Source organism: Dermacentor albipictus, chromosome 1, assembly GCF_038994185.2.
Source record: "Dermacentor albipictus isolate Rhodes 1998 colony chromosome 1, USDA_Dalb.pri_finalv2, whole genome shotgun sequence".
NCBI lineage: Eukaryota > Metazoa > Arthropoda > Arachnida > Ixodida > Ixodidae > Dermacentor > Dermacentor albipictus.
Genome location: NC_091821.1, coordinates 34,687,486 through 34,714,662, shown reverse-complemented (window position 1 = coordinate 34,714,662; position 27,177 = coordinate 34,687,486). Strand labels below are relative to the sequence as shown.

At 44.8% G+C, this 27,177-nt stretch overlaps 3 protein-coding genes across 3 annotated transcripts; all 3 read left to right on the top strand.

Moving 5' to 3' along the window:
- The first annotated feature begins 822 nt into the window (after positions 1-822).
- Positions 823-2,785, top strand: LOC135901114 (uncharacterized). The gene is made up of 2 exons (XM_065430791.1): positions 823-878; positions 1,681-2,785. The coding sequence occupies exons 1-2, from the start codon at positions 873-875 to the stop codon at positions 2,560-2,562; spliced, it is 888 nt and encodes a 295-aa protein (XP_065286863.1). The 5' UTR covers positions 823-872; the 3' UTR covers positions 2,563-2,785.
- Positions 2,786-12,082: 9,297 nt separating this feature from the next.
- LOC135901113 (uncharacterized) lies at positions 12,083-14,352 on the top strand. Its single transcript, XM_065430790.1, has 2 exons — positions 12,083-12,213; positions 13,613-14,352. The coding sequence occupies exons 1-2, from the start codon at positions 12,208-12,210 to the stop codon at positions 14,348-14,350; spliced, it is 744 nt and encodes a 247-aa protein (XP_065286862.1). The 5' UTR covers positions 12,083-12,207; the 3' UTR covers positions 14,351-14,352.
- A 10,303-nt stretch (positions 14,353-24,655) lies between these two features.
- Positions 24,656-26,923, top strand: LOC135901112 (uncharacterized). The gene is made up of 2 exons (XM_065430789.1): positions 24,656-24,786; positions 26,184-26,923. Exons 1-2 carry the CDS (start codon positions 24,781-24,783, stop codon positions 26,919-26,921), a joined length of 744 nt encoding a protein of 247 aa, XP_065286861.1. The 5' UTR covers positions 24,656-24,780; the 3' UTR covers positions 26,922-26,923.
- Positions 26,924-27,177: the final 254 nt, after the last annotated feature.

Sequence of the window (27,177 nt, the reverse complement as noted above, 5' to 3'; positions counted from 1 at the left end):
ATTTATCTGTCCTTCTTAAAAAAACAACAACAAAGAACTATGTAATTGTCGCTCAGGTATAGCGATTTACGATTGCAATCTATCACTTCCTATTGATGCAGCACACTGGAGATATGTGTGCGTCTGCTACCAGCAGTTCTTGGAAGCTCTTGCGCATTGTGGACATTTGCGTCATAATCACAATCATGCTGCCAGCGCATACCGAAAAAATCTATAGGCATGGGCTAACAGGAATGTAGTTGATGCCCATTTTCTTCAGAGATACTTAATTTTGAAACTGCCGCAAATCCAGGCAATTAGTGTGCGGTCAAAATTACGTGTGCAAGACCTCGGCTTGATACTGCCTACGTGCCATGCTGGGATCGTATATATTGATTCGCTGCGTGCTCGCACTCATTATTAAATTCAGTGCTTTATCTGCCAACGAACGTTGAAGTGTTGCACAGATACCGATACAGAGCTGCTGTCGAGGTCAGATCAGAAGAATCGAAGCGCAGCGATGTCATAACAAGAAACAACCGAAATGCCGGGAATATATCTCAAGGTGAACAGACGTCATGGGCTCTCGGGATCCCAAACAAAAATAATTCGACGGAGGGACGTTAAACTATGTGAAAGAGGGTGCTTCTTGGAATGGAAATCTCGAACTGAATCGGAGAGGGGAAAAAAAGTGGTGGGAACGACTTCGGCTTGCTCCGCGTCCCCTTCCCGTCAGAAACGCACAAGCATGCTTTTTGCCGCCGCTTGTTGCAATTCGACCACCTGGCACTGCGTATATAAGGATGCCGAGTATGCAGTGGAAACACACACCAGGTCCTTCGAGCACCCTCACACCTCGTACAGCACCACCCAAGTCCATCCAAATCGTCAACATGAAGGTGAGTCGTTGTTTCGTGTACCATACCTTACGCCGTAAACGAGAGCAATATTTTGTTAAGTCCGCCGAAATAACTGCGCGCTTACAGCTGCAACACAACTATTTTATTAGTTAGGCTGCAGCTGCAAGCATTTGCCTACCTGTGCACTTCTGATAAGAAAATGAAAGATAAAAAGAGACACACATGCTTCACGTGTGGAGCGTCAGCTGACAACCGGCAGCGCGAAGTGCTAAACAGAGGATTGAATGGTGATCATGAATTTCGTGAGAATACATTTTGTAATATTTGTTGAAGGTTTAGTGGGAAGACATTGTTGAAGGCTAAGTGTGTGTGCAACGATACAATAAGAAAGCACTATGCAACTTACAATGAGGTTACACATTTGAAAACTCTGCCGGCATTGCTCATGTGTTTTTAAATCTTTTTCTGCCTTCCCAATATTTTTTATTCCGTTTACCATAAAGAAAAGAAGTAGGCAGTCCTATGAAACATTTCATATGCACCTTCTGCATCGGGTAAAGCTGTGTGTAATATACACAGCTTTACCCGATGCTGTGTGTTTACACAGCTTTACCCTAGCTGTGTAAAGCTGTGTAAAGCTGTGTGTAATATACACAGCTTTACACAGCTTTACGCGCCAAATCGCCTAGTCAGAACGTTTCCCTTGACCAGTGCAGAAACGAAACAATTGAGGAAATTCTGTGTTTTTGCTTCACAACTGTCTAACCCCAATGAAACGATTCTCGAGGTTCACGCAGAGGATATGATGATAAGAGGACCAATTCTTCTCTTCCACACGCAGTATTTCGTCACCTCCCTCATTGCTCTGATGGCCTGCGTCGCCTTCGCCGAAGAGGCGGCCAAGACAGATGAGAAGAAAGACGTTGAAGCACGCGGCGGAGTGCTTGGCGGCCTCAGTGGAGTCGGTTACGGTGGCGGCCTCGGCACCGGCCTCGGCACTGGTTACGTCGGCACCGGTCTTGGCGGTGCTGGTCTAGGAGGCGCCGGTCTTGGCGGTGCTGGTCTAGCAGGCGCCGGTCTTGGCGGTGCTCGTCTAGCAGGCGCCGGTCTTGGCGGTGCTGGTCTAGCAGGCGCCGGTCTTGGCGGTGCTGGTCTAGCAGGCGCTGGTCTTGGCGGTGCTGGTCTAGCAGGCGCCGGTCTTGGCGGTGCTGGTCTAGCAGGCGCCGGTCTTGGCGGTGCTGGTCTAGCAGGCGCCGGTCTTGGCGGTGCTGGTCTAGCAGGCGCCGGTCTTGGCGGTGCTGGTCTAGCAGGCGCCGGTCTTGGCGGCGCCGGTCTGGCCGGCCCCGGTCTCGTGGGTCCTGGTCTCGTGGGCGGTGGTTTGGGCCACGGTGTCGGCCTCGGCCACGGATTCCAATCGGGCTACGGCGCCACCGCCGGGAGCCAGCAGGGCGGGTACCAGGGTGGTGCCGCCGGATACAACCGGGGAGCCGCTGGATTCGCCGTTGGCGCCGCTGGCAGCAAGGTCAACTCGTACAGCAACAACCAGGGCTACAGCCACAGCTCCGGTTTCTCTTCTAGCGACAGCAAGACCTTCGGCGCGGGCAACAAGCAGGCATCGTCTGGTTTCAAGGGAGGTGCCGGAGGCCACCAGGCTGGTTTCGGACAAGCCGGCTATGGCGGAGCCGGAGGCGTCGGTGGTGCTGGCATTGGCCTCCACGGCTAGTCAGTGGATGTCCACTTGATACTAGAGATCGCGCTGTTCTGCTACCAAGATTGGCATAAGTCGCAACGCTTCCGATATTGTTAGAAAAAATAATTGTTTCCAGCACCAATGTCTAGTTTTTACTGTTGCTTTTTGCGATTACGTTTTGCCCAGAAGTTGGCGGAAATTGTTGCATCTACTGCTGTTTTTTGTTTGCATTTAATAAAGTTGTGAAGAAAACTTATGCTGACTAACGTCCTACTTCGTTGCTCGGATTCCAGATGTCGTCTACATTTGAGACGGCAAATTCAGCGGGCTAAAGACGCTGTTGTAGTAGGCATCATAAAAATTGTTAGTAGACCGGGTGAAAGTTTAGATACAGATGATGCTTGTTAACTTATTTTACTGCACAAAACTGGTTCTGAATTGACTATTGTTAGCAGCTGCATTAGTTTTTACACTAAAACAGAAATCTCTTAGTCGCTGTTTTTTGGCCATGTCTTCTCTAGACATCTTTTCATTGGTTCCAGTGTGCGCTACGGCATAAATTCTCTCCGTACCTCGCAATAGTGGAGTAGTATTTAGGCAAATATTTATGCCGCCTAACATCTGCATCTGAATAAGTTGATCTATGCCTCTTCTATGCAGTCCTTCTCTTTTTGGTTTCAGGCAACGATGCGTGAGCTCCTAACACACCTCCGTCGTTCAGACAACGGCTGTTGAAGCTTTGTGTAAGCCATTCGTTACGGTATCGATTTATACTATATGCTTTTTTTGTATGTATAGAGTTGCATTCATGCAGCGTCTCACATAAATTGAGGGATGACCATTTATTTTGCAAAATGAATTAACGGTCCTCTTCGTTCGGGATACTTGAAAGGCCTACTTAGGAATTTACGGGTACTTGGGATTATGACGTATAACTCATATTACTGTGGCCATGGCACGAAGGATTAGATAACTGTATATATATATATATGTATATACCGGACTTACTTTAGTGTATTCGAAATTGGTCTTTTATTTTGTACCACAGATGTCACGATGTTTTATTTTATATTATTTTCAAGGTTAACACCACGATTTAGACTCCGGTAACCAACAGATGTTAAGATGGGCTCATGGTTTGTAGCATTGTCACCAATTGGCGCAGCATCTGATGCGCGCAATCTTGTCCACGGTTATATTCAGAGCAAGAAATTGTGATATTCGGTTGGACGACAAATGCCGACCAGAAACGATAATTTCTTATCTTGCAGTGAAGGAAACAAAAGTGGGGGCGAGGCGGGTTGCAGGGGTGATTTATGTAGGCTTTTGTTCCTCATATCATTTTCGGGGGGCCCTTTAAACATGAGTTTGCTGTTATGTACAAAAATATTTATTTTAATTACCTTAGGCATCAGTGCAAGCTGGCACATAGCCATGATAAGTCTCAATTCGGGAGTCTTAAACCTTACCACGGCTGCTCAGGACAACTGTACAGGTCGGCGAGAATAGACCCACGCGTTGAAATGTGCCGGAAAAAATGATGACGGTGACCTTACTGGCTGCCCGATACATTTGCACAAAGCTGTCTTCGATTAGTTCGCCACAGTTTCTCTTCCTTGAATTAGGCGGTCAGTATCTCGGTCGGTCCGTACCTGGCATGTAAGGACACAGCCAACCAAATAAAAAAAAAAGAAACTGGGTACATGGGCCCACTTTTGTTCTGCGTAGTGAAACCTTAAATGACCACATAACTCGTAAGCAAAAGCATACGGCGACAGGGTCGCTGGAAAAACAACAACAATTCATTCGTGATTAAGATGTACAAACTGAAATGAACGAGTGTACTGGCAAGTTTGCAATGGCAATCTGAGACTGCAGTCCTCCAATTCAAGCTAAATTCTCAGGCGGAGAATAAAATCGACTTTATCTCGGAATCCCTTGTACGTATCCTTTTGCTCATAGAAGTGCATATAATGACGGCTCATAATAATTTCTGAAGCACACAGATCCCCTTATTGGCAAACGCACGATGTTCAATGGCTTCTTGAAATTTCATAAAAACACTTGGCCTACACCATTCTCGGACAACTGTGTATGTGCCTGGAACACTTCCTCTAATAGAGCGACTACACTTCTCACCAGCAAAGTAGTGGCAGCGAGCGCACCTCAATTCTATGGATAATGAAAACATAAATCATAAATAAAATCTGCACATACAGGGTGTTTCAGCGAACACTTTCGAAAATTCTTAAAGGTTGCTTGTGGCAGACAGCACAATTCTACTTCATGAAGTGGTCAACTACTAGCGGCGGACACCACTGGCAGAAAAAATTGAAATGCATAATCGACTAACTAGCAGAAATTCCCAAATTAATTTTTTAACTAAACACTTTATGACCCACATTGCAATTTACCAATTATAGCCGTGGAGTTCTTAAGGCAGATATCCACATGGAACGAATTCTCAGGTTGGCACCATTTTCGAAATAAGAATTCCCGAACTTTGAGGAGAAATGCGTTGTTCTTCCAGCTGCTTTTGTGCTTGAATGCCTGAAACGACGTTTTCTAAGAAATTAACTGGAATCCCAATGCAGTTCTCCGCAAAGTGCGGGAATTAATATCTCAAAACTGGTGTCGTCCTGAGAATTCGTTCCAGGTGGATCCGCCTTGCGAACTTCACGGCTAGAATTTATAAATCGCAATATGGGCAATAAGGTAATTACTTAAAAGTTAATTAGTGAATTTCCATAATTAGATGATTATGCCTTTCAATCTGCCGGGCAAGTAATGTTCGCCTCTCCGAGTAGACCAGCTGATGAACTAGAATAGTGCTATCTGCCACAGGCGACCTTAAAAAAAATTGAAAATGTTCCCTGAAACACCCGGTATATTGCCGGCTCATGGGTTATCTATAAAGCATACGGAGCTCTTAATAAAATAATGCATGATACTGAACAGTTTCTTTGACTTCGTTAAATTTCTTGTATTTGGACTACCCATTCTTGGGACACTGGGTATGTGCCGTTGAGTACGTTCCGATTAAGGGTAAATACCCCAGAATGACTGTGACACAAGCTGTATAGAAACCTGCATTCAGGTGTGTTTCCTACTTCTATGGGCGTTGTCATGACGACATCACCTTCGTCGTCATGACAACGCTGCGTCGACGTCTAACAGCGCGCGTGCGCATAACCTGGAGTTCAGATTTCTTTATAGCTGGTGAACTGCGCCGTTCATAAAAATAAACGTATGATCACATTTAAATTGTGACTTTTGCGGAGCTTAATTATGGGCATTACATCAGAATACACGATGCACAGGATGAAAAAGGAGGAAATCGCACACATCGTATTTAGGTGTGTAGCATTTAACTAGCCGCTTTAAGAAAGCTTCGTGCGATTCGCATAAATTGGAGCACGTGTGTTGGATCTGCAATTCTTTTACAGCGAAGCTTCATATGGCTAGCCGAAATGAAAATCCGCCTGTCCGCGCCTGTGTACAGAAGACTACCATCACCAGCAATGGCTCGAGCGTCGTCGTATTCTTCCACAGCTGGTTCCGTTGTCAGTCAGCATTCCAGAGCAGAGAGAGAGAGAGAGAGAAACGTTTATTAAACGAAACAGTGTCCCGAGCGAGGTCGAGTATCACCCTAAGGTGGGAAGGCTCCTGAGTCCAGGAACCCTCTGGCTTCGACTGCCCTCTTGGCCCTGGCGACGAGTTGTCGTTGGTCTTCCAGGTCCCCTAGGGTTAGTTTGGCCTCCCACGTTTCGAATAGGTCGTTTGCTACTATTGCTCGTTTTGCGTGCGTTTCTGGTTACGTTTCGCTGCCTTCCTGCGACGGGAATTCCACGAGCAAGTGTGCCAGGGTGTTGGGTACGTTGCAAAGTGGGCAGAGGCAGCCGTGGAGCGTCGGGTAGAGGCGATGTATTATCGTTCCGTGCGTGTACGTATTACTTTGCAGGCGTCTAAGGATCAGGCTTTCTTCTCTGTCGAGTTTAGGGTGCGGTGGAGGGTACACTCGATGCTGGAGCCTGTAATGTTGCAATATGGCCGAATAGTTGGTGAGTACAGCCTCCGCCTCTTCTGTCACGGGTCCGAGAGCACGTGGGGAGACGGGCAGAATTTCACTTCTTGTCGGTCGTCGTAATGGGGAGGCCGCGTTTACGGGGCTATGAGCCCTTGCATAAGCGGGTATAGGCCATTGATGGTCTTTCGTGGCGGACAGATCCAATCTTGGAGCAATTTATTTTTGAAAAATCGCAAGCGTCGATGGCGGGCAGATGCTGCTATCCACGCCGCCGAGCAAGCACGAGACATGGAACTCAAGTGACAACAACGGACTGCGGGCATACCGTCGCTGAAGTCGTTCTCTCCGTCGCAGCCGAACGCGTGCGAAACCTCATTAAGAAACATGAAGCCGCAACCAATAACTGAGAAAAAGCTTAATGCACCGTCGGGATTAAACCAGTGATAAGCACAGGGGCCTCACGTTTCGGCTTCACTGGTTAACCATCTGTACGGAGTGTTTGGGCGGTGATTTTTTTTTTTACCTGATCCGTAGTCCATCTTATTAGCTAAGCCGGCGGCGTGAATTCCAACAGGTAGGTGACACCACGCAAGAATGTCGCAAACGTCGACTGCGTGAAGATCATGTTTCCGCAGCCCTATAAAAAATATATTTTTCTTTTGTGAAACCCTTGCGTGTAGTCACATTCGAAGAGAACAAAGGATGGCTATGTCTCGAACTTTTGTTTCAATGAATATCGCCGTGATATCACGCAGCTGCACCTTGCATTTTCATTTCAGAAGCAGCGCGCTGGTGCAGCTGCATGATATCACGGCGACATCCACTGAAAGAAAAGTTCGAGACACAGACAATGAAAGGACAATGACATAGCAGTCACCGACTGCCTGCTCAATAGATCTCTGTGCACGGACCAGCCTTTGCTATTTCGCTCAACTTACAACTGAGGGCACAAAAAGTGCGGCGTGTTAGCCGGCAGTCATGTAGTATTTTTACATTTCGCGCTCTCTAAAGAAAGGCTGGAAAAAATTAAATAGGGGAGTTATCTTTGCATAGAGGAAATAATCGAATGTTTCTGAACAAGCGCTACAACTTTTGTATGGAAGATCTTTCGCTGGAGTTAATATTTAAAAAAGTTAATTAAGCAATCTTTATTAATTGCCTAGTTTGCTGGGTTGAAAAAATACATGATGATGTGCCTCATTTGACTCAGAACATTACTGCGGCAATTTGACACGCGTAGCGCCTATGTTAGTTTTTTTAATACTTGGCCCAAGTTAGCTGAAACAGCCTGTATAGTCATTGCTGTGAGGAAGTGCACCGAGGTTCACGTTAGACTGCTTTGCGGAACGTCATGCATCGATGTCATGCCGATTTCATGAATTGGTACCCGATTTGCTGTGCTTTCGCTGTGTACAAGAACCGAAGAAAGATCGAAGAAAAAAGAAAACACAAGCGGACCCGAACAAGCGTGTACGACCTCTTGGTTTATTTTCAGATGGCAACGTATATTTCGCTGTGAACAAAGCAACACGTTGAGGTTTCGTGGACATGTGGGTGAAATATCTAATATCTAAATATATATATATATATATATATATATATATATATATATATATATATATATATATATATATATATATATATACACATATATATATATATATATATATATATATATATATATATACACATATATATATATATATATATATATATATATATATATATATATATATATATATATGTATAAGAGCTCAGTGAAAACTGTAAAGACGTTTTACACAATATGGGCGCGCGCGGCATTTACGGCGTTCGGGTATTTTTTTCAAAGAAAGGCGCAGGTATTCGTGCACCACACTTAGTGAACCCCAGTGGATGTGGAGAAACAAACGAACGGCAACGTGTTTTTGAACGTGAACTCAGTGTGTTTGAGACGCATGCAGTTCTACGCTTGCGTGTATTTGTTTTGGAAATGGTCCCTGCAAGCACCCGGAAAAATCAGTGGGTGCGCCAACTTACGAAGTGGACGTTTGAAACTTGGCCTAAATTCAATAGATATAGGCATATATATTAAATATTGCGGGCTGAACCCACAAACACCTTTTTTCATAGGAAGTTTTCGTCATTGGCAGACAACATTCGCTAATAATATGTTCACCATCATGACTGGCAGTCGTTTATTCTTAGATAAACAAACAACTCTAGAGTGCGAACTGATTTGCGGACACTTGCTCACATTTTTGGACGTTTGGAACACGGATTCTACGGGACGTTCTACGGGGCAGGGATGAGAGTGACACGATTGTATAAATACTGAGCACATCAACTATGGTTTCGATCTGGGCCGTCATACTTGAACTTTAGTGCGAAGTTATGATAATGGGCGTCTTTAGCCACCTTCTATATTTCGCTTCATTTGGTAGCCTTTCTTTAGTGAAGTCAATAAGTGCTAAAAGTTTCTTCGTTTATTGTAACAATGCACTTGTTAATAAATAAATGAATAAATAAATAAATAAATAAATAAATAAATAAATAAATAAATAAATAAATAAATAAATAAATAAATCGTAATACCCTCTGTTCCATATGACTTTTAAGATGAAAATGGTTGCAAGGTAATATCATTAAAAAAACCAAGTAGAGTGAGATATGGTAATAGCATAAACACACTCCTGAAAATACAACGTTTGCCAATGTTTCCCAAAAAAAGCGTGTCACCAGTGCTGAGTACCACCCTCGTGGAAGGGTGGTACCATTCCTGGGAAGTACGATGGAGGAAGGACAGGAAAAAAAGGCAGTGTAAAAAGAATCAATTTTTGCAGTGTGGTTGCAACAGATCATAGAGATAACCACGCTACATAGAACGTACGAGAAACAAGATACCGTACACCAAGATAAGACACCTACGAAGAATCTTTGTGCGGCCACTTCTAGAATACGCCAACACGGTTTGGTTTTGTCACGCAAAGACAAACATAACCGAAGTGGAAAAAAGTTCAAAGGAACGCAATACGGTTTATTCACAACAAGTACGAAACCACCGACTCAGCCACAGAACTCCTGGCTTCATCCGAAAAGGACACACTGGTAAACAGAGCAAAGCTGGCACGGCTAAAATTCATACACAACCTGTTGCAGAACCGCTTTAATATAAATTCTTCAATATATATTACTTTCTCTACGCCCCGTATTTCACACCATAAGCATAATAAAATGTTAGTTGAGTACCCTTGTAAACGGACACATTTAGATACTCTTTTTTCCCTACTGCTGTTAGGGAGTTGAACTACCTCGACTCAAGAATAGCTGATATAGAATCGGCATCACTTTTTAACATGATAGAAAAGAGTAAGGAATAACTGCTAGAACAACTTTAGTCTTATGCAGATTTGTTTTTTACATTGTTTAGATCAATCTCTTATGTTATGTTATGTTTTATTGTATTTAGTTATACACTGTTAGGTTGTAAATAGTTGTGTTGCATTTATATTTCATGAGATTGTCTTTTGTCCCAATGTATTGTTTTTAACACATATTTTTTTTAGCGTTAGAGTTGACTTCACTAGTTAAATGCATCAAACGATGTCTTTTGTCTTCATTTGTATCTTTCCAGACTGTACAGCATAGCTACATGTAGCGTATCTAGTTTAGTCGACTTTGTATGCGCATGTTCTATGAAAAAATTCTGTATCAACGCTTACATTGCAACAATATGCCCACCTGCCATGGTCTCGATAAACAGACTGGCAGTATTGAAAATAAATAAATAAATAAGAATAAACCCTATACCAGAATCTATTTAGCCATTTTCTGAGTCGTGCTGACTCATAAGGTGAGTAGCTGTACTCTTTGCAGAAATTAAGATTTACGTATACGAAATGTCTGCCAACACATATGTGGGTGGTGAAGCGCACACATTTGTTATTTGAGGATAGTAAGGAAACAAAAACAATTTCGCTCGCAGTATGTATGAAACAAATGGCAAATCAAGAAAAACTGTCTTCCATCGTAAATCGATGGAAGACAGTAAGGAATCTCTGCACTATGCGCTCAAATAAATTTTCCACAGCAAGAAACAGAAATATGCGTTTTTTCTCTGCTTTACCAGAGGTGTTTTTTTACTATGCTACAACTATATACCTGCCTAGCTTACCACTGTGTCGACTGCTGGCTGACAGTGCTTGGCATTCTAGCATTTGGATCGCTTCTCCATTTTCAGCCCTTATGCCCCTGGACCTGCTGCGCACTATTTCTTGATTCATAGATATTCGCAGGTATTCCGTGCATTTGCATGGTTGATGCTTGGTATTGATTCCACGCATTGCGTCGCGAAACGAACATATATTTGGTTTCGAATTATACCGGGAGAATGTGCGCGGCAGAAAAACAGATTTTCTTCCCTTTTACACGATAATGAAGGAGACGTTCCTGCAAGGTACGAAGTGCAAAGGTCGTGCTTTCACGTGTGTTGCGTTCGCACATTTCATAAGGCAGCGACGGACGTTATTACGGACGTTATACCCGTATTGTGCCCCTTAAATCACGCATTTGTTTAGACTCCAGTGTGGTCGTGCTGGCCGCGGCATGCCTTGACGTCGGCGGCATGGCGCTAGATTTTCACCGCTAGTGTGCGAGGGGATTTGTGTTCATTTCACTTGGAGCGCGTACTGTCCACACAGGCGCTGTCCATATTAACGAGAGAAGTGTACATTGGGTTTCTACGGGCTCCGTGTGTTTTCGCACTGTGCATTGCTCGGATGGGGATTCTACATATTAACAAGCCAGAAATGGGTCGGAAAATGGTGATGCCCCCAAAAAATGTTCACTATCATTGGAGTCACTCATATTAACGATGGTCATTATAACGAGGCACGACTGTATGAGAAATACAATACAGTCCCGTTTTCCAGTGATTACAAACAAACGAGCTGGTCGGTTTTGCGTTGAAATCTGCAAACTTTTGCGTTGCCACGCTCGGAGGCGGGGCGTCGTACCACCAAGAGAATGGACCCTGACGCATTATACTACTCGTCAACAGTTAGTCTCGATATTTACCTTGAATTGCTGAAATCATTTTGCGCATTCGCAAGACAACAAAATACGAGACAACTTCCACGTGCAGCAGTTAGTTAAACGTTCAAGCTAACACGTCGCTTCTACTTAAGACCTCGCTAAGATTGCACATCGGGCACTGGTATTGGCCATTAATGCCTGCTTCTCTGTTTTATTCTTTTGCGGCAATAGTAAACAAACGTTGCCTCCGTGAGAAAGGCTGAGGTACAGAGGTGCTTGACATTTCCACTCTTCGCAGCGAAACGGCGACATATCTCGTCGCAGAGTTTCTTAATGAGACCCTTCAAGAGGAATGGACCAGGCAGCTTTTTCTCAGAACGAGAGTCCCCGCTGTTTGAGAGGTGGAGAGCGAAAGTTGAAACCGGCGCCACGCGCCCTCTCCCGTTCCTTACCCCCTGGAAGCACAGCAGGGTCACCGCGGAGGTCTTGCTCCTGTCGATTGCAATGCGGTCAGCTGAGCCCAGGATATATATAAAGGTGCCGGCGCTGTACTGCCCACAGAAACACCTCCGGGCGCTAAATAGCAGCGAGCATCCAAAGATAACTTGAGCCACTTCACTGTTAGCTGAACTTGAGAAATGAAGGTAAGACGGTTTTTGCCACTTACGATAGAGCAGAGTTTGAATTGAGGCCGAACAATTTATTTGCATGGTAGGCTTCGATGCATGTTTCTAATTATGACTGTTAGACAATGGTGTTGGTTTCAGTGTTCGATGGGAGGCCTTTATGGTTGAACAATATACAGGCCATAGTCACTCTGTTTCTTATTCACCTTCACCTTCCACCACCAATTATTGTGTACACCTACGTTCAGCTGTAGCGCGGCCATAGTCACAAGGGCAAGCTACCTCGGCGTAGCTTTCCTTTGGGGCCGAGTGACTTCGAAATATGACGTTGCTTTGCGTTGCCGTTGAAAGTAGTTTTTTTTTTTCAGTAAATTTCCATGTCAATTACGGACCATAGCACATTTTTACCTCACAAGCGCCTTCTAAACATTACTCGTAGTTTTTTTTTATTTACTTATAGCAGGTTAGTAGGCTCTAGCAGGGATATAATGCGCAAAGTTATTATCGTCTTAATGTCTGACTGCGAGTGTGTCTCGTCTGAGCGATACGTTGCACTTCTTGGTCTTGCCGATATGATGAACCAGCGGTTCCGAATGGTAACTTTGCGTGATGTATGCTCACGTGGCCTTTTAGCACGTAGTTCGACTGCTCAACCACGACAAGGAGGAGAAATTGAACTCACTTAAGGTGCACTGAATGCCTTCTTCTAACAGGCAATGTTTAGTATAGTTCTGTGGAACACCAGGTGGAGGTCTCATTACGAGCCGATAGCCTGCTTGTTGCCGGACGGCAGCACGACTGTTAGTCGTGCGGTCGTCCCAAGACACAAATTCGAGAAGCGATAGATTTTGTCAAGTTGTATAGTCAATGTCAAAATTTCACGGGGTGCAGGTACCGCGAAAAAAGTTTAATTTTTTAGCAGTTCATGCCCGCGGCCAGTAGAAATCTGTGACCAGTACATTATTCGCATATACTATAGCACAGGTCATAAATCCAAATACTGGAGTGCGCGCCAAGGCTGCGGAAAGATTAAGCTGTTGCTTAGATTCCGCGGTCCGTAGCCAAGCTTCCCCTTCCGTAAAATCAGTGATTCGCCTGTTCCTATCTTGTTCCACCTGAAAAGAGCAGGTGGAACTGAAGTCAAATGTGAGGAGCTTCTATGCCGAGTTTCAACAGGCGAGTTGGATATTGCGAAAACAGAGTTGTTTGCTCTGCGGAGTTTAACACTTTTTAACCCTAGGAATTTAATACTATAAGTGTTGTCGTAATAGGAAAGGATTGGTGCTGGGAAAGTACATTCACCTCTAGGCACCGGATTTGTTTTTCTGAGGCGCTCGAAATATATGCTCTCTTAACTGCCACGGTGCATCAGATGCGTGTCCCAATCGCGTAAACATTTGTTCCACCCTTTCCCCAGTTCACCGCAATTGCCATTCTCGCCCTCGTGGCTTGCGTCGCCTACGCTGAAGACCCCAAGAAGGCAAGTGAGAAGGACGAAAAGAAGGATGAGAAGAAGGACGTCGAGGGTCGTGGTGGCCTCCTAGGCGGCGTGGGTTTGGGTGGCGTCGGCTACGGAGCCGGCTACGGTGGCGGAGTGGCCCCAGGACTCGTCGGCGGCGGCGCTGTAGGCCCAGGCCTCGGCGTTGTCGCTAACCCTGCCCTGGTTGGAACCGGTGTCGGTCACGGAGTCGGCGTAGGACATGGAGTCGGCTTGGGACACGGAGTCGGCGTAGGACACGGAGTCGGCGTAGGACACGGAGTCGGCCTGGGACACGGAGTCGGCGTGGGACACGGAGTTGGCCTGGGGCACGGAGTCGGCTTGGGACACGGCGTAGGCGGTGGCTTCCAGTCGGGCTACGGCACCGCGGCCGGCGGACACCAGTCAGGCTTCCAAGGCGGAGCCGCCGGTCACAGCCAGGGTTCCGGCGCCTTCGCCGGTGGCGCGTCGCGCAGCACTGTGAACGCGTTCAAGAACGACCAGGGTTACAGGCACACCTCCGGCTTCTCGGCGAGCGAGAGCAAGAATTTCGGTGCAGGCCACAAGCAGGGATCTTCTGGGTTCAACACCGGCGCCGCCGGCCACCAGGCTGGATTCGGCAAGACCGCGCACGGAGGTGCTGCTGGCGTCGGCGGGGTCGGTCTCGGCCTTCATTAATGGTGAGACCAGGTCGCCATCATTATTAGTAGTCTTTGTGAGGTGAAACAACGTTGACAGCGTGTATGTGAGGATGACTGGAAGGTTAATTTCACTTGAATGGGGTACTTAAAAAAATACGTCCTGCTATAAAATTGGAATGTAGACGAGGTGCACAAAACGAAGACGAAAACGAAAACATAGACAGGAAGACAGGAAAGAGAAAGAAAAAACCCGGCTCTCCTTGCAGTGCTTTTCAACACGTCGCGTTGCTGAACGCTGTTAAGTAGAGTTTAGACGTTAAGTATGCACGCAAAGGCGGGTATAGGGAAAACACAAGGATAGCGTGAAACAACCTAAAAAAAATTATATTCCTTCCTTTTTTCGCGAACTCAAAAAGAGAGTATGTGCTACCTAATAGGGACGTAATGCCGACTAAGTGCGATTTCGATCTTATTGTATGTGAAACTGCAGAAAGGGGAGTTTATTTTGTTTTATCCTGTTGACAGCAGAATAAAGGCAATGTTGTCGGCATAAGTTTCTGACTATAATGTGTATGCATTGTGTACTGTGTCATGCAGTGATTGTGAGATAAAACATCTGCTTAATACGCCTGCATGCTCAAAAATTAGCGTCGTTCCAATAACCTTTATTCATTGTACTTTCCTGTGTTCTCTCTTGCAGAAAGAAGACTTCCCGTCAACTTCAGCCTCCATCTTCATTGCGTATGAAATCAGTAAGCTTATGTGTGAGATGACAAATAAACTCATTGGCATCCCTTCTGTACTCTTTTCGTTGCGTTATTCTAATTCGTGTGCATGTATATTACAACGCTGCAAAGAACCATGCAGAGGTTCGATGCCATTGTCTAATTACAATATTACAAGCTGAACTTGTTCTCTGATGCAGCCCTACAAAGGCGGCCGCTAAGCTACAAACATAGGGCGCTTGGCAGCCACCCATTGTCACTCGGGGCAGTACTTAAACAATGCGATTGACTGGCCTTGAAAGCAGTGCTTTCACAGCCGTAAAATAATTCCTTATTAGTATGTGCATGTGTTGGAAATATTAAGAAATCTGTATGTATAAACGATGACTCTGCGTTCATGTTTCGTTTTATTGTTTTCCCTCTATATCCGGCAAGTATATGGGAGTGTTTGATAGGGCCTCAGTGCTGAGTTTTATATTTTTATAATATTTTTGTCTTACTTTTTATTTTAAAGGAAAATTTCCTGATAAGCGAAATAGACTAGCCAGAAGCGTGAAGATTGCAACCTCTCCAATTAAAGTAATTCTTCAATTTATCCTTATTAATTACGTATTTTAACAGCTTACCAAAGCGAACACGGCAAGAATAACAAATATTCTGCTTCAGCTGCTTCGCTCACATACTGCTAAGTGCTGAGCTCTCCTTTATGAGTTCAAATATTACTACCACATGTTCCTGCTATCGTTCTTCCAGTCACAGTGTTTCTCACTAGATTACGTGGAGGGAAATGTGGCGCTTCTGCGCTGTTATGCCGGGATATGGTGGCTTCGGATCGGCTTTGTTCTCAGAGAGTCAGGATACATCGAAGACGCGCCTGGCTAGCACCATTCGGTCTGGCACAATGGTCTATTTCCTACTAAAACAGCACGTATAGAACTGTTTTAACCTAATGTTACACAAGTACATGTTTCATTCAATCATGCAGGCTTGTGACTGGATGTACAATTGTATGAAACGTAAAAAGTATCGGCGGGCCATTAAAGTTGGAGGACAGATGACAATGTTCGCGCTTGCTTTGCGACCATTTGTCGTCTGTTCTTGCTTTTCTTTGCTTGATTATTAACTGCAGGTGAGCAAAATGCATTGGAAGATTTAATGTAGGTGAACGAAAATGTTTCATGAAAAATTTATATAATTTATAAAAATTTATACGGTAGGGACCGACCATTAGGATAATCAAGACAACTGAGGCAAAAACAAGAGGATTTCGTGCAGAACCCATATCACGATGATTGTGCACGTTAATGCGATTAGCATTGAAGCCACTTAGCGACACACGGTAATGTCAACGCTGAAACTCCTCATGTGCAAGGAGTGCATGCAGCCGGGCTCCTGTCTTGCGCATCCCACTGGACACGCCCCGCCATATGACACCGTGACATCAGACGTACGTAACGTTCGTGACGTTCGGACAAGATTGACTGAATATATATGAGGCGGTTTCGATTACTCCTAGCACAGGAGCAATAATTAAATGGATTTATTTGTATCATTGAAGAGCGGAACATGCCCAATGCCACATACCCAGTGGCCCAAGTTGGCGTCAAAGCGGTTGATCGGTGAGTGGCACATAACCGGCACCACATACCGGAAAGCGCGTGAAGCATGCTCAGTAGAGTAATCGCATTAAAACGACTGCGCACCCACGCGTACTGGCTCGCAGACAGGTTTCGGCGGTTGACAACTCGAACGCGTGCGTGTGCGTTTCTTCCCCTGAATGAATCGGGGTAAGAACGACCCTGCATCAGGGCTTGGGTGCCCCGTTATTCCGGGCCCAACTTCGAACCGACAGCATGTGTGCATTCACTTAGTCCATGTACCGTAGCAGACCACGCTTTTCGTTGACGAGCCTCGGTCTCATTGATTTAAAACACGCGCTGGAGCTATAATATGACGTCGTTGGTGAATTGAACCAAAATGTCTTTTTTTTTTATTGATATGATATAAGGAGATGTTGGCGTACAATTTAAGGCGCCGGCTACTCCTCATCTCTTGAGTGGTTCCGTCACATATCGTACAAGGTTCAAGGTTACATATCAAATCGTCTTTTCACACAAGCACCATGACTTATCACGCAGCGTTTCCACAGGAACACTATGACGTAAGGAACACATGGTACATACAAAATACAATGTATATGTCTCCACACTTATGTAGATGAAAGTCTCAAAAGTACAAAAGATATTTCCGCCTAATAACACATTGTCTAGTCAGCGGGTGGTACATACATCGTGTAAATGCATTATCACATACAGTCACAACAGAACAGTCAACATAACATAATTCACAAACAGATGGATATACACAGTGACAATGAAATGAAGAGAACAATGAAAGCGCTAATAACTTCCAGCAATGCCGCTGTCTTCAAGAAAACTCTTTAGTGCTTTTAAAGTACTCTTCTGCAAAGCCGTTGTTGGCCAAGGGCCCAAAATTTTCCTTAAACTGAAAGGTGTGCGGTCTAATTTAATTAGCGCTGATTTAAGTCGGCTTCTTGGTGTGTCGTGATGTGGGCAATCTAGAAGGAGGTGATATATATCTTCGTCTACAAATCCACAATCACATTCGGGGGTTTCCGCACGGCCAATTCTGTGTAAGAAATGCTTTGTGTAGGCAGTGCCTAGCCTTAATCGATGAATAAGGGTTTCCATAGTTCTATCTAATGACAATGAAAATTTGAATTCAATAAATGGATCAATATGGTATAAGTCCGAGCTCTTAGAATTCTGGTCAAACCAAGTGTTTCTAGACATTTTGAGAGACGTTGTCCTTATAATGCAGCGCAATTCATCCTTTGATATTGGGAGCGGAGATGTATCATCTTTGAGGTGTGCTTGTCGTGCTGCTTCATCGGCTGCTGTGTTGCCAGGAATGTCACAATGCCCTGGTATCCACTGGAATGCTATTGCATGTTTCGCTTCGCTTGCCTTTGTGAGGTTTTTAAGTGTTTCATATATTATACTGTCACTGAATGTTTTCCCCTTTGTGTTGCAGAGTGATGTTAGAGCCGCCTGTGAATCACTGAAAATTACCGATTTTTGCGCATCTCTTGCTGACAATATAAATTTTATCGCACCTAGGATTGCGAACAGTTCAGCCGTTGTAGACGAAGTCGCACGAGTTAACTTAAATGATTCTTGTTTGTTGAGATGTGGTATAATGAATGATGAAGTTGAAGAGGTTGCTGTACTGGAGCCATCTGTATAGACGTGTGTGTATCCTGAATACCGCATATATATCTGGTACAGCGCTAGTTGTTGAGCAGCTCGAATGAACAGTCTCTTTTGCTGAATATCCGATCTACTGACAATTCGATTTTTGGAAATGTAAGCAGCCATGGAGGATATTCGATGTCTGAGTTCCAAAATTCATTTCTTGGCAATATGTGAAGATTTTCCTGAATTTCTATATGAACATAACTGCTATCTCGTTTCATTATGTCTAGAGCCAATGGGTGGTTTTTATGCTGGGTTTGAAGACGGAAATATTGCCGGCATGTGTCTGTAGTTCGCATAACTGGAAATGGTGATTGGCGAGCCTCAGCTATTACAAGAGAACTAGAAGTCGCTCGTGGAACTCCTAGACATTGGCGTAGTCCTCTAGCTAAAAGTCTTTGAAGTCGCTCTTCTGAAGTGTGGGAAAGTCCGTGTAAGATGGGCGCGGAATACGCAACTTTTTGTCGTGTTAATGCATTGTAAACAGTCAGCATGGACGATACTGATCCGCCCCATGATGTGCCTGCAAGTCTGCCAACTACAGTCACTACGGCATTAACCTCGTTTTCGAGTTTCTTTATATGGGGTGACCTGGATAGCTGCCTATCAAGTATTATGCCTAGAAATTGATGCTGTTTGACAATCATTAGAGGGTGTCCTTCCAGATTAAGAGTGAAATTTTTTAACTGCCTTCGAGTGAAGGGCAATACAGCTGTCTTTGCGTGTGATAGTACCATTCCTCTCTCTCTCAAAAATTTGTTGATTATATTTATGCCGTCTTGCAATGCCATTTGAAGTAGTTGAGCATTAGACCCAGATGTCCAAATACACACATCATCTGCATACAGTGAAAATTTTAATTGTGATGGCAGCCTTCTTAATCATTTTATAATACATGTTCAAGGTGCTAGAGATAGATAGATAGATAGATAGATAGATAGATAGATAGATAGATAGATAGATAGATAGATAGATAGATAGATAGATAGATAGATAGATAGATAGATAGATAGATAGATAGATAGATAGATAGATAGATAGATAGATAGATAGATAGATAGATAGATAGATAGATAGATAGATAGATAGATAGATAGATAGATAGATAGATAGATAGATAGATAGAGATGTAAAGGAGAAGGGAAGGGGAAAGAAGAAAATAAAATAAAATAAAATAAAGGCGAGCAAGTCCAGCGTTCCCAATCACTAGTGTCGCCGACACGGGGATAATTCTTATTCAAGGTGAGAGAAGTTAACACTAGGCAAAAGGGCCGCCATTTTCAAGACGATTTCACGTGCACCCAATACGGAACGTTTCGACGGAGAGCAGCGTTTATATTCCTTTATCATTTTCCCTCTCTTTTCTGTGACAAGCTTCCGCTATCAGTCGCTCACTCCTGTCACCAAGATATCCATTTTCTGATGTTACAAAGACATACACATTCACATTGACAGTCGAGAGGCATTCCTTGAGTGCCGGTGTCCCCTGTCACACAGCTTGAAGATCAAGAAAATTCAAGAATTCAAGGCAACTTTGCTTCGCTACTACGACATCAATTTCACCATCTCATGGGTGCCCAGCCCTAGTTGGAATCCCAGGAAATGAAGAGGCCCACCTGGTGCGCACGTGATCAATTAACCAACGTTCCTTAAGCCAGCTGGACTCCTTCGGCTACTAAATACGACCCAGATGAGCACCGGACAGCTATTAAGGGACAACCCAAAGAGCATTTAGCTTGCCTGGTTAATCATACTCCTCTTCCCAAATCTTATTCACGCTCCCAGAAAGTCCCCCTGAGGCAACTCATGACTCTTACTAACTTTTTCGTTACCAAACGACGCACTTTCGTTCGTGATTTGCCAGATCAGGTGAAGTGTTCGAACTGTCATTTATCTAATACTACTGAACACACCGTTTGGCTGTGTCTCCAGTTTCAAATGGAATGATATATTGGCGTGGACACCCTCCCAATTAACTGAGGCAAAAAGAAAACAAGAGGCCCCTAGGCAATTCAACAGAGTTATCGGTAAGAGGAACGGGGAGGAAAGGGTTATGGGAGTTTGTGGGGAGGGAATAACAGGTAATATATATATATATATATATATATATATATATATATATATATATATATATATATATATATATATATATGCATTATGCCCCACGTACGCCTTCTGAAAAATCTGTCATAATTTTTTAAAAAAGGAGTCTTTACACGCTTCTCTGTGAAGCTGCTCAAACACGTTGCGGCACCGGTGGCGCTGAGGGAATGACAGAGGTATCGATTATTATTATCTCGTCATCGCAAAACCGACAATTTATCTTAGTTGACATTTTGACGGATAGAGAGCAATATTTGTTCTACACGGAGTCAGGACAAGTCTCACGCAATGGCTTGCCTTCCTGTTACGGATGAGCTTTATAATTCAAGTAAGTTACACTTTCCCAATTTTGTTAAAATTATCATGTCTTCTATGCTTGTCAGAGCATGGCTCCATAATTCGAATATTCAACACTAAGAGTCCGAATCCAAGACCTAGCCCAGAAAACAAAACGACGGCTGGGTTGTTTTGTTCTAAATCGAGGCGGTTGTCTCGATTTACAACGAGACAACTGTCGCATAGAAAGACAACAGACAAAGCAAATGGCTCTATTTCAGTCTTCGTCGTATTTTGTCTTCCTTTGTTTCTGGCAGCTTGTTACGAATCTGCAAGGTACGCAATTTTTGCAACTTCTGACGAACGCTTCATATCAGTACCTTATGAAAGCAAGCCGTCCTTGAAGATTACTGTACTCGGCAAAGTGTGCAACTGATATTAATAAACAATATCTATTACCACGCAGTGTTGTTGTTTTTGTGTGCGGACGCGCTTTTTCGCACCACTATGAGCAGACGATAACGCGCGCGCGTCAACATTGGGCGCCGCCGTGTTTCAAGTGCCAACGGAGGGATGGCGTTACTTGTTCAGACGCTGCTAAAGCACCTTCATCGTGTCTGCGGCGTCTAGGGTAGGCGGCGGATGCGGGTGGTATTACGGGCTTGAGGCGCTGATGCTGACAAAAGTGAACTTTGACACCTAGTCAATGAAAGCGAATCAGAAAGCGACAGTGTTCGCGTATGACGTCGGCAGTTTGGAAAACTGCTGATTCAGAAGTGACTGCTTCTTTTCATTTGATGTCACTGGCCGTTAATCGCGCGTTTCGAGTAAGTGGGATACCCAGAAAGTGTTTTGAAACCAAGCGTAATGACTATGGCTCGAACTCGCGTGATTATTGGAAACGCCTGAGATATTTAATGCGCGGTTATTCGTATTACATTGCTCTGGGCGCCAGCACAATGATGTACAGCGCGTAATGGCAGTAAATGGCTACCACATTATTCAGTGCTGCACAAAGCAACGCGCGATGTTAGTGAATAATGAGGCACGATTATCCAAACGAACCTTAAATGGCTTATAGAAGCAAGAAATGAACTTCGCTTGAATTGCAACATGCGAAGCAGGGGAAAAAAAGTAACAGAGAAGGTATTGCATGCGGGAAAAGTGGCGCAGAACCTGTTTCGACAAATTCTGCATTCCACCCGCCAAACTGTGTTAGAGACGCGTCATAAGCATGCTTTCGCGAAGAAAACAAAAACGAAGTACATGCATTTGCAGCTGTGAATCTAAAGAGCGTTTTGTCAGTGGAGCGTAGCTTATTTCACTTGTATATGCGTCACTCCCTCACCACATATACACTCACACACTGTGATATTTATTTTACTCCAAGCGCCATATTCCCGTGCAGTTACTGTTAGGCGCAAAAATGTTTGACGTTTATCCAAACATGTAATCACAGCCTCGCGAATGTTTCTTTTAATACGTTTTCGATAACTGAATTACAAAGTGCATAAATTGCGCACTATAACGTGAACTTAAAATATTAAGGACCGAAGCAGCTCTTCAATTAATGCTCATTCCTATGCGGTTATCTACTGATTAATTTCCTTGCAGTTTCAAAAGATAACTGTATGGAAGTTGATATTCCTGTTCATCTATAGAAAAAAGTCTGCCATCCTAATCAGCGTGCTCTTCAAAATGTGTCACCGCTTTAATTTGTCCCTAAGTGCGCTTTAAAGTACTTTATACGTAGCCGCGCTAGCCGCTCCATTCCGATACACGATCTTACATATCGTTTTCAGCTACAACATCTAGAATTCATACGCAGCCAAATACTTCGTGCTATTGTGTTCTGTTATTATAGTGAACATGTCACGGCGACCTTTCACCGTCCTAAATGTTAACCGATGGAGGAACTACGCTCGCATTATTTTGTGACCATTGAAATTTGTACACCCACCAATAGCGCATAGCCCCTTTTTGGTGAAATAGTTAACTCAGCACAACAGACATTGACCTCCACAATCTACAGTTCAATCTACCGATTAACACCAGCCATGTAGCGTATCTAGTTTAGTCGACTTTGTATACGCATGTTCTATGAAAAAATGCTATATCAACGCTTACATTGCAACAATATGCCCACCTGCTATGGTCTCCATAAACAGACTGGCAGTATTGAAAATAAATAAATAAATAAGAATAAACCATATACTAGTATCTATTTAGCCATTTTCTGAGTCGTGCTGACTTATAAGGTGAGTAGCTGTACTCTGCAGAAATTAAGATTTACGTATACGAAATGTCTGTCAACACAAACGTGGGTGGAGAAGTGCACACATTTGTTATTTGAGGATAGTAAGGAAACAAAAACAATTTCGCTCGCAGTATGTATGAAACAAATGGCAAATCAAGAAAAACTGTCTTCCATCGTAAACAGAAAAAAAAACACATTTACTTGAAGGAATCTCTGCACTATGCGCTCAAATAAATTTTCCACAGTAAGAAACAGAAATATGCGTTTTTTCTCTGCTTTACAAGAGGTATTTTTTCACTATGCTACAACTACATACCTGCCTAGCTTACCACTGTGTCGACTGTTTGCTGACAGTGCTTGGTATTCTATAGCATTTGGATCGCTTCTCCATTTTCAGCCCTTATGGCCCTGGACCTCCTGCGCACTATTTCTGGATCCATAGATATTCGCAGGTATTCCGTGCAATTGAATGGTCGATGCTTGGTACTGATTCCAGGCATTGCGTCGCGAAACGAACATATATTTGGTTTTCAATTATACCGGGAGAATGTGCGCGGCAGAAAAACAGATTTTCTTCCCTTTTACACGATAATGAAGGAGACGTTCCTGCAAGGTACGAAGTGCAAAGGTCCGTGCTTTCACGTGTGTTACGTTCGCACATTTCATAAGGCAACGACGGACGTTATTACGGACGTTATCCCCGTATTGTGCCCCTTAAATCACGCATTTGTTTAGACTCCAGTGTGGTCGTGCTGGCCGCGGCATGCCTTGACGTCGGCGGCATGGCGCTAGAGTTTCACCGCCAGTGTGCGAGGGGATTTGTGTTCATTTCACTTGGAGCGCGTACTGTCCACACAGGCGCTGTCCATATTAACGAGAGAAATGTACATTGGGTTTCTACGGGCTCCGTGTGTTTTCGCACTGTGCATTGCTCGGATGGGGATTCTATATATTGACAAGCCAGAAATGGGTCGGAAAATGGAGATGCCCGCCAAAAATGTTCTCTATCATTGGAGTCGCTCATATTAACGATGGTCATTAAAACGAGTCACGACTGTATGAGAAATACAATACAGCCGCGTTTCCCAGTGATTACAAACAAACCAATTGGTCGGTTTTGCGTTGAAATCTGCAAACTTTTGCCTTGCCACCCTCGGAGGCGGGGCGTCGTACCACCAAGAGAAATGGACCCTGACGCATTATACTACTCGTCAACAGTTAGTCTCGATATTTACCTTGAATTGCTGAAATCATTTTGCGCATTCGCAAGACAACAAAATACGAGACAACTTCCACGTGCAGCAGTTAGTTAAACGTTCAAGCTAACACGTCGCTTCTACTTAAGACCTCGCTAAGATTGCACATCGGGCACTGGTATTGGCCATTAATGCCTGCTTCTCTGTTTTATTCTTTTGCGGCAATAGTAAACAAACGTTGCCTCCGTGAGAAAGGCTGAGGTACAGAGGTGCTTGACATTTCCACTCTTCGCAGCGAAACGGCGACATATCTCGTCGCAGAGTTTCTTAATGAGACCCTTCAAGAGGAATGGACCAGGCAGCTTTTTCTCAGAACGAGAGTCCCCGCTGTTTGAGAGGTGGAGAGCGAAAGTTGAAACCGGCGCCACGCGCCCTCTCCCGTTCCTTACCCCCTGGAAGCACAGCAGGGTCACCGCGGAGGTCTTGCTCCTGTCGATTGCAATGCGGTCAGCTGAGCCCAGGATATATATAAAGGTGCCGGCGCTGTACTGCCCACAGAAACACCTCCGGGCGCTAAATAGCAGCGAGCATCCAAAGATAACTTGAGCCACTTCACTGTTAGCTGAACTTGAGAAATGAAGGTAAGACGGTTTTTGCCACTTACGATAGAGCAGAGTTTGAATTGAGGCCGAACAATTTATTTGCATGGTAGGCTTCGATGCATGTTTGTAATTATGACTGTTAGACAATGGTGTTGGTTTCAGTGTTCGGTGGGAGGCCTTTATGGTTGAACAATATACAGGCCATAGTCACTCTGTTTCTTATTCACCTTCACCTTTCACCACCAATTATTGTGTACACCTACGTTCACCTGAAGCGCGGCCATAGTCACAAGGGCAAGCTACCTCGGCGTAGCTTTCCTTTGGGGCCGAGTGACTTCGAAATATGACGTTGCTTTGCGTTGCCGTTGAAAGTAGTTTTTTTTTTCAGTAAATTTTCATGTCAATTACGGACCATAGCACATTTTTACCTCACAAGCGCCTTCTAAACATTACTCGTAGTTTTTTTTATTTACTTATAGCAGGTTAGTAGGCTCTAGCAGGGATATAATGCGCAAAGTTATTATCGTCTTAATGTCTGACTGCGAGTGTGTCTCGTCTGAGCGATACGTTGCACTTCTTGGTCTTGCCGATATGATGAACCAGCGGTTCCGAATGGTAACTTTGCGTGATGTATGCTCACGTGTCCTTTTAGCACGTAGTTCGACTGCTCAACCACGACAGGGAGGAGAAATTGAACTCACTTAAGGTGCACTGAATGCCATCTTCTAACAGGCAATGTTTAGTATAGTTCTGTGGAACACCAGGTGGAGGTCTCATTACGAGCCGATAGCCTGCTTGTTGCCGGACGGCAGCACGATTGTTAGTCGTGCGGTCGTCCCAAGACACAAATTCGAGAAGCGATAGATTTTGTCAAGTTTTATAGTCAATGTCGAAATTTCACAGGGTGCAGGTACCGCGAAAAAAGTTTAATTTTTTAGCAGTTCATGCCCGCGGCCAGTAGAAATCTGTGACCAGTATATTATTCGCATATACTATAGCACAGGTTATAAATCCAAATACTGGAGTGCGCGCCAAGGCTGCGGAAAGATTAAGCTGTTGCTTAGATTCCGCGGTCCGTAGCCAAGCTTCCCCTTCCGTAAAATCAGTGATTCGCCTGTTCCTATCTTGTTCCACCTGAAAAGAGCAGGTGGAACTGAAGTCAAATGTGAGGAGCTTCTATGCCGAGTTTCAACAGGCGAGTTGGATATTGCGAAAACAGAGTTGTTTGCTCTGCGGAGTTTAACACTTTTTAACCCTAGGAATTTAATACTATAAGTGTTGTCGTAATAGGAAAGGATTGGTGCTGGGAAAGTACATTCACCTCTAGGCACCGGATTTGTTTTTCTGAGGCGCTCGAAATATATGCTCTCTTAACTGCCACGGTGCATCAGATGCGTGTCCCAATCGCGTAAACATTTGTTCCACCCTTTCCCCAGTTCACCGCAATTGCCATTCTCGCCCTCGTGGCTTGCGTCGCCTACGCTGAAGACCCCAAGAAGGCAAGTGAGAAGGACGAAAAGAAGGATGAGAAGAAGGACGTCGAGGGTCGTGGTGGCCTCCTAGGCGGCGTGGGTTTGGGTGGCGTCGGCTACGGAGCCGGCTACGGTGGCGGAGTGGCCCCAGGACTCGTCGGCGGCGGAGCTGTAGGCCCAGGCCTCGGCGTTGTCGCTAACCCTGCCCTGGTTGGAACCGGTGTCGGTCACGGAGTCGGCGTAGGACATGGAGTCGGCTTGGGACACGGAGTCGGCGTAGGACACGGAGTCGGCGTAGGACACGGAGTCGGCCTGGGACACGGAGTCGGCGTGGGACACGGAGTTGGCCTGGGGCACGGAGTCGGCTTGGGACACGGCGTAGGCGGTGGCTTCCAGTCGGGCTACGGCGCCGCGGCCGGCGGACACCAGTCAGGCTTCCAAGGCGGAGCCGCCGGTCACAGCCAGGGTTCCGGCGCCTTCGCCGGTGGCGCGTCGCGCAGCACTGTGAACGCGTTCAAGAACGACCAGGGTTACAGGCACACCTCCGGCTTCTCGGCGAGCGAGAGCAAGAATTTCGGTGCAGGCCACAAGCAGGGATCTTCTGGGTTCAACACCGGCGCCGCCGGCCACCAGGCTGGATTCGGCAAGACCGCGCACGGAGGTGCTGCTGGCGTCGGCGGGGTCGGTCTCGGCCTTCATTAATGGTGAGACCAGGTCGCCATCATTATTAGTAGTCTTTGTGAGGTGAAACAACGTTGACAGCGTGTATGTGAGGATGACTGGAAGGTTAATTTCACTTGAATGGGGTACTTAAAAAAATACGTCCTGCTATAAAATTGGAATGTAGACGAGGTGGACAAAACGAAGACGAAAACGAAAACATAGACAGGAAGACAGGAAAGAGAAAGAAAAAACCCGGCTCTCCTTGCAGTGCTTTTCAACACGTCGCGTTGCTGAA